Source organism: Sinohyriopsis cumingii, chromosome 1 (assembly GCF_028554795.1).
Source record: "Sinohyriopsis cumingii isolate HCF-2022 chromosome 1, ASM2855479v2, whole genome shotgun sequence".
Classification (NCBI taxonomy): Eukaryota; Metazoa; Mollusca; class Bivalvia; order Unionida; family Unionidae; genus Sinohyriopsis; species Sinohyriopsis cumingii.
This window is the reverse complement of record NC_142961.1, coordinates 167803343-167823762: the sequence shown is the minus strand read 5'-3', so window position 1 is coordinate 167823762 and position 20420 is coordinate 167803343. Positions and strand designations below refer to the sequence as shown.

At 34.7% G+C, this 20420-nt stretch overlaps 1 protein-coding gene across 1 annotated transcript in view; it reads right to left on the bottom strand.

Moving 5' to 3' along the window:
- LOC149808342 (mediator of RNA polymerase II transcription subunit 17-like) overlaps positions 1–20420 on the bottom strand; it is a 73976-nt gene that overhangs the window by 37503 nt on the left and 16053 nt on the right. The window contains exons 4-9 of the mRNA XM_089975907.1: positions 17944–18121; positions 13712–13879; positions 5895–6025; positions 4709–4780; positions 2305–2367; positions 956–1152 (exon numbers count right to left, since the gene is read on the bottom strand). Of these exons, the coding sequence (XP_089832033.1) occupies positions 956–1152; positions 2305–2367; positions 4709–4780; positions 5895–6025; positions 13712–13879; positions 17944–18121 (809 nt within the window). The remainder of the gene's footprint in view (positions 1–955; positions 1153–2304; positions 2368–4708; positions 4781–5894; positions 6026–13711; positions 13880–17943; positions 18122–20420) is intronic.

Genomic DNA, 20420 nt, shown 5'->3' with positions numbered 1-20420 from the left:
GAGGAAGAATTTTTGCCACAAGGCCCCAGACAAGTACCAGCAATGCAACAGCAACATGTTTTGTATTACTAATATTAAAACAAGTATTCAGTTTGATACCCGCTCCCCACCAACCGCCCATCTCTTCCCACTACTGACACCATCCCTTTCTTATGGTTTTTTCAGGGTGTATGTATAACTGGTGCACTTACTTATTCTGCAGTTAGATGCTTTTGGACCCTGTTGAGAGAGGTGCATCATAAAGTCTTTTTGTGAAAAGCCTATGTCAATATGGCAAAAGACAAACCCAGTGATAACATTTTCTACATGGCACAAGGAATATTTAATGTCAGATTGGCATCATTTTCACCATGGACAAATCTTAAGTCCTTTTGTGAAAACCCCACACTTAAGCTGTTAAGGAGGAGTAGCAATACAAAAGATATCTAAGATAGTAACCATGTTAGATGTATCAATCATAAAATTATCATTTAAGACCACGTACAAGTCATTAAAGTCTTATAGTTAAAGTCCTATGTTCAAATGGAGTAGGAGTAGTTATAACATGATTTTCAACACGTCAGTCTTGGCAGCTGTCCTGGATGATTGAGGGCAAACATTTTCATTTAAAATCCACTAGATCTCATGATGCAATTCTATGACAAGTGTCTTGACTTTTTTTTTACAATAGTTTATCTGCTGGTACGTTATGACAGTTCAAAAATGGAGAAGAAAACAACTGTGAAGAAATTTTGAGCTATTAGGTGTGTCATTTGTGTCATTAACATTAGATCCCAAACTATTCACCTTTTTCTTTGCTGAACAGAATGTTTTGTAAATGCTGCATGTACTGGACATGCATTTATTGCACTAAATGATCAATTAGAAGTGTACATAATGAAAAATATATTCACAAACTTGTGAAAAGCTCATCAACGTACAGGAATTTGTAATTGACAATAATTCTCAAACTGACCTCTCTGTCATCTCCAGAAGTTCCCTTCTAGATATGGCTTCTGGACCTGCCATTCTTCGTCTCTTGGTAACTCCTATGGTTGCTGTGACAGGATGGGGCACAGACATGTTCAGAGATTTAAAGTGAACCTCCCTCAAAAGCTGATGAAGGGAATGCTCTAAAACATGGTTGTGCTCTACTCTTCCTGGATGATGGGACTGAAAGAAAGGAAATATGAATCTAAGCATTGCATTTCATCAATCATAAATGTTTCCAGTACCTAGTGGAGCAAAATATAATAATAATACAGGCTGAGAAGAAGGACAAAGTAAAATGTGTATGTGTGGGTGCATGTGTATTCAAGAGAGTGAGAGAGAAGCAATTTCACTAATGAGTATAAGGAACAATGTGAATTATACTTGCCAAGAAAACTAGAGGAATGGTGAGCAATTTGCTCACATAAATACACCTCTGCCTCTCCTGCATCCTATCTATGCCCCATCATTCTTTACAGAGACGAGTCTATAGTAAAAACTGCATAGCTTAATATATTCTGCACAAAATTTGTCTTTAAATTTAAAGGCATAATTAATATGAAGAGTCTCTTACTCATGATCAAAGTCATCATCCAAGAGTTTGATGATAGAAACACATCTGCTGGATTCTGTAGAAACTTTTAAGAGAAATTTAATCTATTGATTTACAGATGTAACAAGTGTCATCCAATCATATTCAAGGCATCTTACTGATATGTGCTGATCTCATTTTGACAATATGAGCTTTCAGCAGCAAACCAAACCAATTAAATAAAAACTGCAGAAGCGAAGTGATTTGTCGATATGCACATTTTAAGGTGATGACCAGGCTTCATGGCAATCCATCAAAAACTAAAGGACTGATTTTTATTCACATGCATTGAAGTAAAGTCAGACAGTCAAATGAGGATTGGTACCATATACACTTGCTTATAAGATGAGTCCAACTGCAAACTGCACATCTGGGTCTGTGTAGTTTGTAAGGTGTAATCATCAGAACAATATAGACCCTGATCTGCAGACGCATTTTGCTATGGCATCTCAGGATCTTTGTTGTCTGCAGTTTGACTTGACATAAATGTGAGTATATACTCTTGCCTTTTTTGACTGAGGAATAAAAATGTCTTAAAGTCAATTAAAAGTAATGACAGCCTAAGTAGTCAGAATATGACTCAGAAAGCAATTAATTATCTGGCATGATTACACTCTAGCCCAGAATTATTTAACACCTTTATTTCTTATAAATTTCAAACAGTACCTTCCTTTGCCCAGGCAATACCAAATATCAGTGATAGGATTTTGTTATAAATGATAATTATAAATTTCTGTACGAACCTTCTTATCTTTCTTGCCCGTGGAGTGACATAACACTATTGACAACTGCACATTTGGAAACACCTACATATAATAAAATACAATTACAAATTTATAAGAAAAGGACATAAACTGTGATTACTGTGCTTGTGTGAGAATTTTATTATGATATGTATGCAATTTGATCCAATTATAGTGAGATCTGGGGTAAAAGCAAATTTTGTAGTAAATTATGTTTCTTCAAGAACAATTACCTGATCACATTAACATTAGGAATATGACTGCTACCTCTTGAATTCTGTCCTATTACAAGACAAAAATGTCTTTTCTAACAAGATCAAAAGGCAAAAGGCAGTTACTCCTGCCCACTAGGCCTCAATAGTTTTAAGCCGATGGAACTACCAAAGAGGATGCATGCATTGCATAGTCTTTGGGAGCGTCTTTAAGTAATGTGATGGGTAAGTGTTATTGGAGAAACACAATTTACTATAAAATTTGCTTTTTCCTTTGAATACATTCTCTGATCACATTAACATTAGGAGAAAAGGTAAGAGATGGATGGAATGCAGAGCATCCTATTTATGCCTTAGGTATCCTTCTAGGGAAGAAGTATTAGATTCTACATTTAAATGATAACCCATCCTCCTGCTTAAAGCAACACAGCCTCTGGCAATGTGATCCATGGTTACTCTATCAGGTTAAGAAGATAATTACCAAGGTCTTCTAACCATCAAATTTCACTGGTGAATCCAGCAAAGCTAAGAGACTGTGTTAGACTATTTAGGTATGATGCTCATCTGGGCCACAGCAAGAGGACAGATTTTGTCTCTACAAAGCTGAATCCCATAGATACAATCTTGAGAAAGATGACTCTGCATAGCAGGTAACAGGTTCTATGATTACTTGGACTGAAATGTTGCATTTGAATACGAGACTTGCAGATATTAATTTTTATTGGGTGCATATAACAACCTGAAACCTCTGTTCAGGACTGCTGGACATTGAGTAACCTAAGGAGTTGCAAGAAATTTCTCACTGAAATCCACATCTTGTTCGAAACATACTCTTTGAGTTTGACAATCCATAAGATGCATACACAAAGGAACATACTCTATAACCAGGTGGATAAAACAATGGGATGAGTAAAGGTCTGATTTTTTTCCCCCCAGTTTGCTAGAAAACTATGAGTATTCAAATGGGATAGAAAATCATTTCTGCCCTTGAGTAGCACTGCAAAGCAATGGCAGGTAAATAGGGACACAAAAGTAGGCATCTGTGAGATTGAGACTGATTGCATACTTATCAACAACATAGTCAAGTTAAAAGTGGGCTTTGTACAATGCATGGTACAGGTTTTTAATGAAAGCTAACATAATTTATTGTCTCATCTTCACCAAATTTCTCTAGCACAGGATTGAACAACAGATACACATTTTTTGCAAGACCTGGACACAGCCTACTAAGAAGGATACAGGATTATTCTGGCGTTAAAACAATGAACAAATGTGATTTTACTGGAGGAAAAAATCAATAGTGTGATCTTTACTGTTTGATCACATCAAGCTATCAAAATCAGAAAAGCCAGATTATGATGATAAGACACGAAACATTAAGTTATGATCCAAATTTAATGATGCCAACAAGACATGATCTAGCAAAATTAAGATCAAATTACCAAGACAATGATATTTTTCTTATATACCTATCAATTTTCATTAAATTTCATATATACATAACTGAAAAATAAAACAAAAATCATTTAACATATCATCCTTTTCAATATGAACTTCACCTTAAATCACAAACAAAATTACATATTGATCAGCTGATATGCACATAATTATCACTGTTTTATGAATGAAGCAGGTGAAAAAACAATCACTTATTTTCATTATGATTGGTATTATTAAATTCCTTGACACATAAGAGGAGAAAATTCATACATGTAAATTAGTTACTGAGCAAATGTCAAACTCTGCATCATGGAAGATTTCACCAGATGAATCTAACTGAGGCCAGGCAGATAGCAGTTGAACTGTTGGGTCCGGCTCCAATTGAGATTTGGCAAGGGAATGACTATTATTTTGACAGTTATTTACACTGGGATTGGACAACTTGATGATATAAATTTCTGACAGAGAATATTATCCATTCCTATCACATGTCAAGTGTGACTATAGCATAGTTGTTCACATATGTTCAGTTGTAACCAGGAAACCCTAAGTGAAAAATTCCAGTTCCATTTTAGAGTATAGTGATAAGGATCAGAATCCGACAGCAGTTTCCTACTTCTACAAAATGACAGTAAAATCCTGGCTTATTTAAAAAAATAATTACATATATATATATACACACATACAAGATAAAGTCTGAAATAAAAAAAAATACAATAATACTTGTTTTCTATTTTATTAGTGGTACTTACATTTGAAATAATTTGGTTACCAACAACAATATATGGTACAAAACTTTTAAGCTGGACAGCCTCTCGAGCAAGCTGAAATAAAATTAAGAGACAACTGTTACAAATTTCAGAAACAAGGACTAACTCAAATTGTTAAACATTTTCATCTTATGTAATAATGCTCAATAGACACAAAAAACTATACTGTTCATGCACAGTGCATGACCTTTGGATGCCATCCATTCCCCTCTTTCAATAAGTGGTGTAAATACAAAAGGGGAATAAATCTAGCAGGAACTGACATGGTATGCATACAAGTAAAAGGGAAAGAAAGAAGAATATTTCCAAAGCATAAAGTTGCTCAAACCACAGACCATATTAAACATAAAGCCCTGAATTAGTAAAAAAATTATTCAGATCAAATTATGTTACCTTTAGAGAAAAGTGAAGCTGATACAATTATGTTACATTGATAGAAATGCTGTAAATAGTACCACCAGATAGCTAGTGAAGTGATCTGAATATTGGACAAACATAAATGATGCTCTGAAACAGAAAGCCCTCAGGTGAGACAGCAACATAAAAAAGTTTTATCACAAAAGCAAATAATTTTTAATAAATTAATTAAATTTATAATATAACTCATCATTCATCATGAAAATGTTATTTAAAACTCCAAGTTTACACATTTTCAAAGCAAAGCACTGATAACTGAAGGAGTTGTCAATTACACCAAACACAAGAGCAACAACTGAAAGGTCACTTAAGGAAATTTTATTTTACAAAACTCAAAATATGGTATCCCCCCATCAAATTAGTGTAGTACCTTTATGTCATATTCCTCTCCATTACTTCTATAACAAATGACCAAATGACAATATTCTCAAGACTGTAGGAGCTGACTTCACAAATGAAATACCATATGACAAGAAAGTCACTTAGTTTGAAATACTTTTTTTTATTATATATAAAAAATTGCATTGTATCATGCAGATCTCCAGTATTCCTGCAACAATTCTGTACAGTTCATGGCTATGTACTAAAGAAGGAATTGAATATAGAAATATGAGGCCCTCAGATATTAATGTTGGACGGCAAGTACGAACCAGTATAACCCTGGCAGTACTCTTTTCTTCTGTTTTTTTTGGTGGGGGGTATGCATGTGCGGGCAACAAGGAATGGGCATTTATTTGGAAAAACTACCTACTTGTGAAAAAAGCTCCTTACAGAAAAGCACATTCTGAGCTGCCTCCAGTTTGGTCTGCCAGTGGGCATCTGATGGATATGGACCAAGACCATGAGGCATTCTTAATATTGCACTTGTCAGATTCATCGATCCTATAAAATTAAAATGTATGGACTTTAATGGATGAAAGCTAGAAATGTGATCAGAGCATGCTAACATAAAACATTTCAACATGGGTACATAATCAACTTAAAATTATTCTCCCTAATTATATTTTCTATAAGACAGACTTAGGTACAGCTTCTAAATGCTACAATCGACTGGAGCTATTAACAGAGGGTGAATTACAGATGGCTGTTTTCACTTGAAAAACAAAAGTTAAAAGATGGGAATTCTGGGACCATGGATCCTCTAAATAATGATGCTGAATGCAAATATCCTACTCCATCAAGGTCTCATTAATACAAGCAAAATCCCATGTAAAGACATTAAGTTGATCTACAGGGGCCATAACTCTCTTCAAAATGGAATAGATGTAACAAAACCAAAAAAGGAACATCTGTGTCTATAAATCAATGTTCACGTCATAAAATGATTATTCAGTCCAAAAATTAATAATATGCAGAGTCTCTTGTTCTAGCTCATAAATGAAGTAATCCAAGAGCTGGATTTACCAAGTTTCATTGAAACTGGATAAGAAGTATGGTCAACAGATCGAGAGAAAAAATAAACTCAGTCAATAAAAGTGAGTTATCGCATTAATGTGCACTGATTTCACTTATTACAGGACCTCTCTATGATAATCTGATTGGAATTCAATCTCCAGAGTGGTATCCAGCTCGACCAACGAAAGACACCTCATTAATATTTACAGATTTTGCTCATTATCAAACTCACCTAACACCTTGATAACATAAGACTTTTTATCAAGTTTAATCAAAATCTGATCAGAAATATTGACGACCGGCTGAGCCAATCAGATGCATGATAATATTCTCAATATCCAGGATTTTCACTCAAAATCATATTCAGCCAAGACCTTGATGACACAGACTTATTTACCAAGTTTGATCAAAATCTTATAATAAAAAAATCCAGTCACTTGAGTGGTAAAAAACAAATCCCCATATTGGGTGCAAGCTCACCTAATAAATATTCATATTTATTGCTCATAATAAAAATCATCCAACATCTTGATGATATCAGCCTAATTACCAAGTCTGATTAGAACTGGGTAAAAACTGCACCCTCTCCAGTAGTACAAATCTCAGTGAATCGTATTTTAACTGTGCATAGATCTTGTTCATAATAAGAAACACCTTATGCTACAAGCTTATTTACCAAGTTTGATAAAAAATATGATCAAAAATAGAGCTGACAAACTCAACCCATCTATTGCAAAACCACCCCATGCATGTGTTTAGGAATAATCCCTACAGTGGTATCAAGCTCAGCCAATCACATACAAGATCACCACACTGGAATGCATAGATCCTGCACATTATCAAATAAAGTGTGAAGACTTCCTCTCACCTGAGTATCAGACTTTCTCAAACTGTATTACACACTATCCTCTACGTCTCTAGACAGGTATGAAGTCTACCTTGTTGGCAGCCAAATTTCTTAGTCTATTACATATTGCCATAAAATAAAAAGTTGGAAGAGAGAAGATATGCTGTTAACATGGTCTGATAATGGACATGAACAGGAAAGCAAGACAGAGCTAAATGGATTCAAAAATGGCATTCGAGAGAAAGAATGTTGAGCTTTGCTGCTGAGTATACAAGTCATACAAGCCTACCAGTAGTGGAAGAGCCGAGGCTAAATTCAGGTTTTTGAACAGCCATCAAGACCATGCTAAGCATAAAGCCAATCACTAGACTTCTACAGATTCGTTGTTGCATGGTGAAGAGAGCTTCTGATCCATGTACAAAGAGGAAGGTTTTTACTTTCCTAGAACAATGTCTTTGTCAAGAACTTGAGACTTCATATTTGTCTTGTAAAAATGATGAAAAATATTTGATGTGAGTTTTCACTACAAAGAGAAAGGCCTGTTGATACATGGATCTTGATGATACCTTTTGTAGTAGTAAAAAATGTCAGCAATACAACCAGACAAAAGAAAATGTTTTGAAAAGGGCCAGTCAGGGGGATTTTTTTGAGAGGGGAGAGGGTTCTATAAAGACATCAGTGGATGTGGAAATGCCATAATAAGTCAGTGATGGATCAGGAAAACAGGCCAATGCATAGAAGGCTAGGTCTTCACTAGACACCATTCAATCAAGAAGGAATATGGTGCTAGTGAACTTATATCCTCAAGCTTACTTAAGTAGAGTGGCAAGGAAACCACCTGCGTAGTTAGCAATAACTAAATTTGTGAAGAGGAGTGTTGAGGAGTCCATCAATGCTTAGACTTAGTGATATACAGGCATTGACTTGAGTGTGGGTGTCTAGGAATGAATGGTTCATTTAGCCACTACTGTGTTATGACGGAACCAAACTTGGTGATGGACTTGTCCAGTGCTGGTCAACAATGTTTCTATATGTCTGGTACTGGATAGTGAGGAAAAAAGTGCCTGCCTATGTTTGACTTTTGAGATCTTAAGCTTGACAAAGTATGAGTAGGTGCTAAATGCTTCGTTTTAGGACTGGGTATACCACAAAAATAAAGGATAAACGTCGATAGAATTCATTCACTGGTCCAGTGCAGGTTAAAAAATTACACGTCACCAGGTGATTGAAGTTGTCTTGACACCCCACCCAACAAAATGTTAGTACCTTGAAATCTGTGGTGCATCCCAATACATTGGACTAATCAGTTTTATGTCATTCAGTAACATGTTTCTGATGATCACCCATATCTGACAATCTACCGCTTGCATTGCAAAAAGCCACAAGTTTATAATTTCATAATTTTGTATCAAGTCACTTTAGTCAGTACTCTTTCAAAACCTATATTACATTCAATAAATAAAAATAAAGCAAACAAATCTTACTGTATATTCCAGGTATTTGAAGCCATTTCTCAATGCCATTTATAGTGTCTTTATTTCATTACTGACAAATGGTGTCTTTATTTCATTACTGATAAATGGTGTCTTTATTTCATTACTGATAAATGGTGTCTTAATTTCATTACTGATAAATGGTGTCTTTATTTCATTACTGATTTGCACATAAGGAGACCCATTAAGTTCATAGATTAAGTACCATGATCTTATGTGCTCTGCTGTAGAATGTAAAGTGTCACAGATACTTTTTTCAATTGTTGTGAATTCTAATACATGATTTTCAAAATAGAGAAGTCATGTGTCTGTAGAAAAAGCTGTAGAATGTCACCATCTTGGATTTTTCTGCATCAACATTATTTTAAATACAATGACAAAATTCTTTGTACTCAACATTTAACAAGTAACTAAAGTTACTGACAATGATCTTAAGTATTAAAGGCACTCTACTGTATTGCATTCTAGTTACTGTTTATTACGTTATTTATGAATAGAAAATGTAGTAAAATTTGAAAAAGTAACTTTGTGCACACAAGTTTTATTTACTCTTCAAAGTTGCAGAGAAAATATGTTCATATACATCATTAGCAGAAACAGTTTGCACAGACAGTAATATACCCCACTTGAACACCTGCCCAACTTTCTGCAGATTGTCTTGAGAGAGATTCATATAAATGATTTAAACTGGATAGAATACCTATTTTATCAATATAAACATTATGCCAACATTTAAAAAAAATTCACCACAATGTATTGTTTTATCTAGCAATTCACTGCAAATCTTTACTGAAACTTAAAATTCCATGGTAATACCACATAATAAACAAAGATAGGAATTTAAGAAAAGAAATACAAGAGTTTTCATGAATTTTTTTCATAAATTAAATATTACTATGAACTTTCAAGCAGTAATAACTGACAAAGGTTTCTGTCTGGTCGGGGACTTCTCCATCACAGTTACAACATGCAAAACATTTGGCATCATAAGAACAGCTACATAGTAAATTCTATTCATGAGCATTAAATGCTTGACCATCACATCTGTGCTCAAGCATCAAATGTCTTAAGAACTAGGAGCATGGCAGGTTGTATCCTGCAAAGTGAGTTGGAAAATTTTTGTTATTTTTTTTTCTTGTTGTGAATGGATGGAGAGGATTATTTCCATTTCTCTCTTACGTTATTTTAAAACTTTTTGCTTGGAGTAGTCCAAAGGACTAGCTACAATCAAACTTTCTCTAGTACCATACAACTTTACTAGTCACGGGTGAATAGACTAGTGTAAATGTTAAACCCTGAAGGCAGATCACCTTACTTGGTCCGAGCTGACTTCTAATACCCCTGGCTAGTACTATAGATAAAATTATCACCCAAGCCAGTACCAGAGCATCTGTATGAGGTGATGGGATGTCCTGGAACAGTTCTGGTCAACCACCATGCCATAATGGTAGTGACCAAGTAGTCTGTGTTAAAATGGAATCCTCTGGTTGTGGCACTGTGGACAAGGTTTAATTGGAAAAGAGATCACAATACCCAGTCCCACTTATAGATGTCATGGGTGAAGGCTGTGTCAGAGCTGGTGATGCGGTTCAAGGCTGGATGACTTCTGGGGTCCAAGTCCACTACCAGTTATCTAGGGAATAATCACCAGTCAGTACGAGGGTCTACATTAGGTAGTAGGATATCCAGGTATGGCTGAGGTGGGCTGCTGTACCATGCTGGTACTGACCAAGTGCTAGGCTATATATGTGTCTTGAAGACTAAGTAAACAGGGTCAACAGTTCACTGTACCCAGTCCTGCAAGCTGAAGGCATAGGTATAGGCTGTATGGAACTGGCGTAGTCAGTTTTTAGTTGTTGTAGGGTTTAACGCCATTTTTCAGCCCACAATAGGCTATGCATGGCGGCCAGTATTAATGGTGGAGAAAAAACCACCAACCCACAAGAAGCTACTGGCAAGCTTTCTCACATACCCACATTAGCCAAATCCTAGACTCGAACAACCGCAGACAGAGGTGAGATGGCAGTGATCTGTAACGGAGAGCGCTTTAGACCACTTGGCCACTCGGGGCCCTGGTGTAGTCAGTAGTCAGATGGGGCTGGCATTTTGTGAAATAGCTTGGATGCAAGATTTTCTTCTCAATAGGTGAGCTTTCCACCTGTTGAGCTTCAGATAAAAGGAAACTGTTGATGGAGGCATCATTGGTGGCAAGATGCTTCAAAGCTCTTTCATTCACCCATACTGTAGTATCATTTATTTTCATTAGGCTCAATTTACATGGTTTTGCACACAAAAAAGGCATTTTCGTGAGTACTTATATTCGTGGTTTTGCCTGTCAAAGTTTGCATATTAGTAGGTATTTAATTTCATGGTTTAATCTCTACAAATGCCCAAGATAAATAATACGAAAGAATAAACCTATGCTGATGCAAATGGCGGTCACTTTAATGTTTAAAACAATACTATCACCTGTATGAAAACAAATCAAAGAACTGGCAAGTTCAATACTTATACCATGTTTTCAACCAAGAGAATAACATCAGCCGAAGCTGCACAGCCAACAACACTAAAACGATACTTTGATCTTTATGAGCATAAATAAAACACCTGTCAAGATTAATCACTTTTGACATGTTTTCGTTTGCTCAACATCAGAGGAAGCAGACGCAGCCAACAACACTAGGCCAATCGGTTATTAAAGAAGAATTAAAGTCACACTTCCACGAGTGGTATGCTAAACAGGTCCTGACCACCATTATGGAAAAAGATGTTAATGGTGACGATCAGTGCACAGTACTAGTGAATCTTGCAACCGCATTAATCAAGCAAATTCACAGTGAATGAATAATTGAAGCTCACATACGTGACAATGAGTAAATGACTGAATGGATCATGTGACAATGAGTGAACGATTGACCTAATTATCAGTGGTTTTAAGAAAGCTGGATTTGTTTAATTCAGCAATTTGGGCATTATTTACCCGAGAAGCATTTGTGAGCACCATGAGACTTGATTGACACAATGATGATACAGTGGCTTTGTCCAAAAATCTGTGAAGTGTGAGCTTTAATACTCTGCTGTAATTAGTGTATATACAGTGTTTCATTAATAATAGTGTTTCAAGAAATAGTTATAGTATTTTACAGGATTGCTGTTCTTTTGGATTAAAAATGCACGGATAAAATGAAATGTGCTTTCAGAAAGACTTTAAACAACAGCTGTACTCGAATGAAGGATCAATCTGAATAAGTAATAAATTTAATTTTCATATAATGTTATTTTGTATTATATTTTCTTTCATTTTCAGTAATACTACTGTTTGAATATCATGTTTTTTCTCGATTTTCTCTCAATTCTTACTTACCTCACATATCAATTTAAGGCAGTGAGTGTAAAATTACAGCTATCAGTTATGTTATCGAACATGTGCATTGAAACAATATAAAATGATTTATAATTCTTGTTTCGAAAGGTTAAAATAAAAATAAAACAAACACATGAAAAAGCTAATATTTAATTACCAGATTACAGTATTGACCTTGATTTATCAAATACTAGTAGCTGTTTTAATCTCTAGCAATGAAACACGGTAAGAAAATGGGGGGGGGGGGGGTGGCATCCCACATGGCTCATTTTTCATTGGGAATTTAATTTCATGGTTTGGCACAACAACAAAACCCACAAAAATGTATGATACTACAGTATCAGTTCTTTGGCAGTGATGGTTGCCCATACACCAAGGTTAGGACACATCACATGCATGGCCTGAACTGCATCTCACACAACTTATACAGGTAAAGTGATTGTTTTCAGCCATTTTTAACCAAATGCACAACACACACTTAATGCTGCCCATGGCAGCCACGATGGTTGTTATTAGCATGCAGGACTCTACACAGAAATGATGCAGTTTTGAACCCTACCAATGGACCAGTCTAAGGTCAGCTACCATGGTGTCATTGGGCAAGACACTTTACTCCAAATGCATCAGCACTAAATAACCTGTGTTGTTGTACGAAACCAGATCAGTCATAATCCTGCCACTGTGCTGATATCTGTAATAGTATAACAGTATAATGATACATACATGTGAAATCAGACATGCATCATACAGAACTTTCTGTAAAGGGGATGGTATGAATTAACAATACCAAAAGAAATTACGGGAATAACCATACATAAACAGACCAAGAACTTGACAGAATTCATAAAAAATTTGAGTGCTGAGTTGAACTAAAAAGTACTAGACCACAGAAGCAATTAAGATAGCTTATTGCATGATGAGATTAGACCAATGAAATGCAAAACATTCATCTGGGATGAAGACAGAATAAGAAATAGAAAAAAGCAAAAGTATACTTCCCTGAGGTCAGATAGTCCAAAAGAATCGTTTCACTGATGGAAAGGCACAGGTAAAATTTGGTATTTGAGTGGCCTTGTGAAAGAGCATGGTTTCAAGCACAATGACTGACAGGATTTGGTATTAATCCGAGGCAAGACTACTCTAGTCTGACTTCCACCTTGGCAAGTACACAAGCTTTGTAACAATGCTGTTGCTACAAGAAGCGATAAGATGTAGCAGATGTCGTTTTATTTTGGGAGTGCTGGCTTTGCGATGCAGTGGATGTGTTCCAAATGTATTATGAAGAAATGTACCTAAACCAATCCAAATTTTTGACTAGTTATGTATGCCAATAGCAATTACTATAAGAATTTGTAAGGATTGCTAAAATAAATGGATTTTGATAAATCCTGAAAAACTAATTAACCATAGGAATGAAATAAACTATAGGTCAGAAGCTGTCTTGAATCAAAACCCTTCACTACACCTACCTTCCACTGTTTTTACTTCCACCTGTACAAAAGCTGATCCCTCCAGTTCAGTGGGGATAACCACCTCTAGAGAGCTTCTGGTTGAGGCCATGGTGTCTCCCTCCCCAGAGGCTATGTTAGTATTCTTTGTAACCTCAAATGTCCCTCCCTGCCAGAACCGAGATCCCGCTGTAATAAAAATACAGAGATTATAATTTACAGTTTGCCAAAGTTAAATACTTGCCAAACAGAAGGAACATTTTTAAACCCCAAGATCAGTCTTGGAGGTTCATTTTTACTAGGTTTTCCCAAAGTCAAACTTACCAATGTATGATCATTGATGATTATTAATTCAACATAATAACACTTGATCAATTTTGAAGAAAACACTGCCAAAACTGAACTTTTATTTATTTGTTTATTTATTTATTTACTTACAGAGTTAGTGCCTGGAAATTTTGTGCAAATACTGTTTGGGGTTATGCATAGTAATGTGCACATATGGCTTGGCATCCATCTTTGCTTGGCCCTAAACAACTGTCTGTAAAACAAGGTAACCATATAACTGGCACACTGGTTTCAGATATTTTTTGACAACGCTCACAGGATAAATTCAAAATTCCTAAAACAAGCAAACACTGGCTGAATTATATAAGAATATTACATTTAATTGTGTCCTTATCCAATCCAACAGCTTTAAATTCTAATATTGTTTAACAACAAATTATTATTTGACTCTTGAATAATTATCAAATTTAGAATGTTAACTCTTATTTTATGTACCTCTAATTCATTTTTAACAGGGATAATATTATTATTAATGCATGCATAGCAAGGTGTGTAGGTTTATTGCTTGTAATTATTAGTTCTACCATGTCAATTAATCTTACTTAGCTCCTCCTTGTCTCTCACTAAAGATCAACAGCTGAACCACCAACTGTTGCCTGACATGAGTGACTGCACAGTAATTTATAACTCAGGCTTGCTAGGTGAAGAATAAAAATATCAAAGTCCCAGAAAGATTACTAAAATGTATAGAGAATATATAGTCAAACCAGTCTTAATGTCACCTCTGATAAGTAAAAAAAAACTGACCTTGTAAGACAGCTGTTTCTTTAATAGAGGTTGGTTTTTTTTCAGTAAGTGTGAGCAAGAAACTTTGAAAACTACCACTTAAGACTAGTGAAAATATTTATTCATAAATAATTCAACAAGTATTGCTTGGATTTAGCTCAAATTTGGAATTCACTTTATTTGTATATTGAGCAGCAATTCTTTAAACTTATGTATAATTAATAAGGATACAATCTATGTGTAATTAAATAAAATGAATACAATATGTGTGCAACTACAATCTGTGTGCAATTAAATAGGAATACAATATGTGTGTAATTAAAAAGGATATGATTAGTGTTCAATTAATAAGGATATGATTAGTGTTCAATTAATAAGGATATTAGTCTTCAATTAATAAGGATATAATTAGTGTTCAATTAATAAGGATATGTTCAGTGTTCAATTAATAAGGATATGATTAGTGTTCAATTAATAAGGTATGATTAGTGTTCAGTTAATAAGGATATGATTAGTGTTCAATTAATAGGGATATGATTAGTCTTCAATTAATAGGGATATGATTAGTCTTCAATTAATAAGGATATGATTAGTCTTCAATTAATAAGGATATGATTAGTCTTCAATTAATAAGGATATGATTAGTCTTCAATTAATAAGGATATGATTAGTCTTCAATTAATAGGGATATGATTAGTCTTCAATTAATAGGGATATGATTAGTCTTCAATTAATAGGGATATGATTAGTCTTCAATTAATAAGGATATGATTAGTCTTCAATTAATAAGGATATGATTAGTCTTCAATTAATAAGGATATGATTAGTCTTCAATTAATAAGGATATGATTAGTCTTCAATTAATAAGGATATGTTCAGTGTTCAATTAATACGGATATGTTCAGTGTTCAATTAATAAGGTATGATTAGTCTTCAATTAATAAGGATATGATTAGTGTTCAATTAATAAGGATATGATTAGTGTTCAATTAATAAGGTATGATTAGTGTTCAATTAATAAGGTATGATTAGTGTTCAATTAATAAGGATATGATTAGTGTTCAATTAATAAGGATATGATTAGTCTTCAATTAATAAGGATATGATTAGTCTTCAATTAATAAGGATATCATTAGTCTTCAATTAATAAGGATATGATTAGTCTTCAATTAATAAGGACATGATTAGTCTTCAATTAATAAGGATATGATCAGTGTTCAATTAATAAGGATATGATTAGTGTTCAATTAATAAGGATATCCTAAGCATATAATGGTAGGTTGGGTTTTCAGCAAGCAGTGGAACTATGAATACGGCCAAGGGTATATACCAGTTAACCATGCATAAATGTCTAGCCTTACTGGAGAGTTGACATGTACATGTGTGTGTGAGATTTGGATTTTCAATGTAGCTTTAACAATTTTTCAGTCGTATCGCTATAATGTCTGCAGTGTGACAGTTTATAGTGATGTCTTGCACTGGGGCATCATGCCACAGACATGTAACATGATGTCCCACCCAGTTACATTATCCTGACACCAGGCCGACCAGTCCTAACACTAACCTCTTAAGGCTGAGCACCAAGCAAGGCAGCTGTTACTATCATTTATGTAAGTCTATGGTATGATTTGGCTAGGGATCGAACCCACGACCTCCCACATCCGAAGCGGACACTCTAATATTTAGGCCACCGGTGCAGTTGAAATGTACATAACAGAACATTTTAAAAGTCTAGTTAGTTTTAGAATTAAATATGATAACATGTAGGCTAATAGCTCCTTTCTTCCATTTTCAACTGGATCAAAGCATTCTCAAAACATTCAATTAAGTAAACAAAATGTATAGATCTGTTTTTAGTGAAATCATTTGTAAGTAATGGATATGTTGTAGAAAAAGCAATAAACCTAACCTTATCATTATTTATATGTACCTCAATTTTGAGCTGCAAGAACATTTCAAATTGATTAGTAGAGATTATACCAATATGTAAAAGCTATAAAACAAACTGACTGACAGAACTCTTTTATAAAGACTTAACATATTATGTTAATTTGTCCAATAAAAGTCCTTGATCAGTTAAAGAACTCAAATTTCTGGAAATTTAAAATTTATTAATTTACTAATTAAAGAAAAAGATTCATTACTTCAGAAAAGAGTTGTAGTTGTTGTTGTAGGGTTTAACGCCATTTTTCAGCACACGGTAGGCTATATGTGGCGGCCAGTATTAATGGTGCAGGAAGAACCCCGGAAAACCCCCGACCCACGAGAAGCTACTAGCAAGCTTTCTCACTTACCCACATTAGCCGAATTCGACACTCGAACCCACGCAGTCAGAGGTGAGATGGCAGTGATCCGTAATGGAGAGCGCTTTAGTCCACTCGGCCACTCAGGGCCCCCTCAGAAAGAGTAATTACCTACCTTTACACAAAGTGTTTTGAAAAAACACGTCCCAACAGTGTCTGTGTGCTTGTCATTATAACCAATGTCTCTGACTTTTTTTTAACTTTCACAAAAAATTAATGTGTTGACAATAAAGTTAAATATGAGGCATGCAAAATGGCAACTCCTTGCATATCAGCATACAAACCCAAGACCTAAACTTATATTATTGTGAATTTCAGTTGAATAAAGTACCTGATGTTAAAGACCTGAGATTTCAAACATTTCATTAAGAAATTTAAATTCTGTTCACAATGGTGAACCAAGATCTTTGCTTAAGCAAGTGAGACAAGCAAGAGACAGAACTGCTAGCATATTTGTGTATAAACTTTAGAGCCATAGTTATATTAATCTAAAGTTTCAGCTGAATGCAGCCCATGATGCAGAAGATACATTACATTCAAAAACTTTCATGCAAAACTTTACAATGATTTACCAATTTGCATAAGTAGGTGAGAAATAAACTCCTAGCATGTCAGTAACAGTATCACTGATTTTCACATGAATACAGCAACTATAAACATTAATGCAAAATTTTCACATTTGCTAATGGCAATAATTGAGTTGGCACTGGCAGCAGAAAAGTGACCAATAAATTGCACCATGTTTATAACATTATAAAATGAACACACATGTAGCAAAGTAAAAAGATAACTGTACATTCCTAATTTTATAACACAGAATCTGTTTCATCTATGACAACTGAGACAATATGAACAAGGCACAAGCTATGTTATTACCAGACTTGTAACTTAGATCCCCCAAAATGGTCTTTCCCACTTTCTTCAGACGCCAGTTTTGCCGTAGTTTTAAAAGTTCAATGTGAAACTCATTCTGTGGTCTGGTCCCTATTTCCTGCTGTGACTTTTTCAATCTTTCAGCACCAGCTAACAATACACCTGCTGCAGACTGCAGACCCTGAAAAGAAGTTACGAGATAAGTTACATAGAAAACTGTGAATTTGAGGTTTGGTGAGATCAGACAATATGTGAACAACAGTAGTCAAATGTCATCTTAATGGCTGGGCCATTTTTTTTATGTGAAGAGTTTGTGGATACTATAAAGATCTGCAAGACTGCAAGAGTCACTTCTTTTGTAAGCACTCTCATTAGAAATTGTAAATAGAGTCTCTGAAGTCATGATTATAACAAGACTGCAAGAGTCACTTCTTTTGTAAGCACTCTCATTAGAAATTGTAAATAGAGTCTCTGAAGTCATGATTATAACAAAGAATGATTTACTATCAACACTTCCAGTCATTTATCTGAACAGATCTACTCAAATCAAACAGCAACAATATTTAGTTCACCTTTTCTACATGACTTTAAACAAATGATCAAAACAAGAATACCATGAACAAAACATAATACATGTTATAATAATTTTGTAGAACAAAAGCTATTATGCAAAAACCTTTCCCTGTGACAAAGTGACCATGACCTTTGATCTTTAGACATAAAATGAACTAATATCAAGAGTAATATATTATTCTGAAGTAAAATTTTAGCAGAACTCTAGCTATTTGCTGAGAAACCATTTTGTTTCCTCAGATCATAGTGACCATTACCTTTTACTTCAAACATTTAAATCATATGACTGTGACCCTAATATATATTTTTTTCTGAGCCGCACTACCCTTTCCACATTTTTTAAATAAGTTTTGCCACTCTCTCAAAGAAAATCCTGGCAACCATCTGCAAACCCCACCCCACCCCCCCGAACATCCTCACTGGGTTGCGACCTGGGGTGTGTGAATCACTGCCCTAGAGAGGTGTGAGCATAACCTATGAGGCAAAAGAACATAATCCATGCATAAAAAGTTTAACATATATTACTGCATAATAATTATAATAAACTGAATGAAAAATGAACATTTATTTTTGCTATTAACCTGGATCTGCAACTGATTAAAGTTCTCGATACAATCCTGACACAAAGAAGCAAAATAATACCAGAATACAAACACAAAGCATACTGAGAAACTATATATACAACACACACTGTAACCAGTCTACATGTCTAACTCTTGCCAAGTGATTGTAAAGTCAACTTGACAAACACTACTATGTGTGTGACGATGTTCTCATACTGTATTACATGACTCTTTTTTTTAAATTCAGTTTGTAAAGCAGTAATGACTTGTCCTTTTTCCAATCTGTCATGATTTAAAGTCTGATCTCCCTCCTCTAACATTTATCAGCCATTAACAAGGTAAGTTTTCGAACTAAAGAAGCCAATGTACTCTCCTAAAAATTTGTATATAATTGCTAAAAATAGAACATTGTGAAAGGTTTAGGAAAGTACATGTAGCTCTACAATGGACAGGCATAATCTTAATCCATGCTTCTTTTCCAGATTATTTAAATTTAAACATGCAAGATTGAAAAGATCATAATAAAAATGACATCGTTTTCCTATTTTTTTTATATATACGTATCAAAAAAGCATAATCCATAGGCAAGCGAGTATAAGATGCAGTTCAATGAAAAACAGTGTAATGATTACATCAAAAATTTAGTGGTTGGCAGGTATGGGTTCCCATCTGTATGCAAAGCACAAATCCAACTTACCACACAGTAAACAAATTGTTAATAGATAAATGTACAGACAGAGATGAACATACCAGTATATGCTCCACCTTATGTATGAGGTCCCTATTCTGTATGAATGATATTAATGGACGAGTCAGCAATGTATATGTAATGAGGTGACCTGTTCTAAATGAATATCAAAAAGTCCAATTCAGTGCAAATAATTTCAGAACTGTACATGTGAGGTCCCACTAGTAAATGTACTTGCTTATAAGTCAAGTCCAACTGCAAACAACATAGATCCTCATCTGCCGTAGCATAATGTGCCTGCAGATTAGGGTCAACGTTGTCTGTTCTACTGGTTACTCCTAACAAACTGCACAGACCCAGATCTGCCATCTTATAATGCACCAGCAGATTTGGGTTGATGATGTTTTTCTGTTGGACTTGTCTTATAAGAAAGTATATACGGTATTGTATTGTATGGATACATATATATGAATCACATGGTTCCCACGCTTTTTAAAGATAAATTTCCAGGATAAAATTTTTTTAAAAATCAAGGTTCAAAGATGACCATTAATGAGTGAATTCAGAAACATTTTAGCTTATAAAACATGCATTTGTAAAAATCAGATATGATTCTATTTCGAAACTGGCAAAACATCTAAGTCAGAAATGCACTA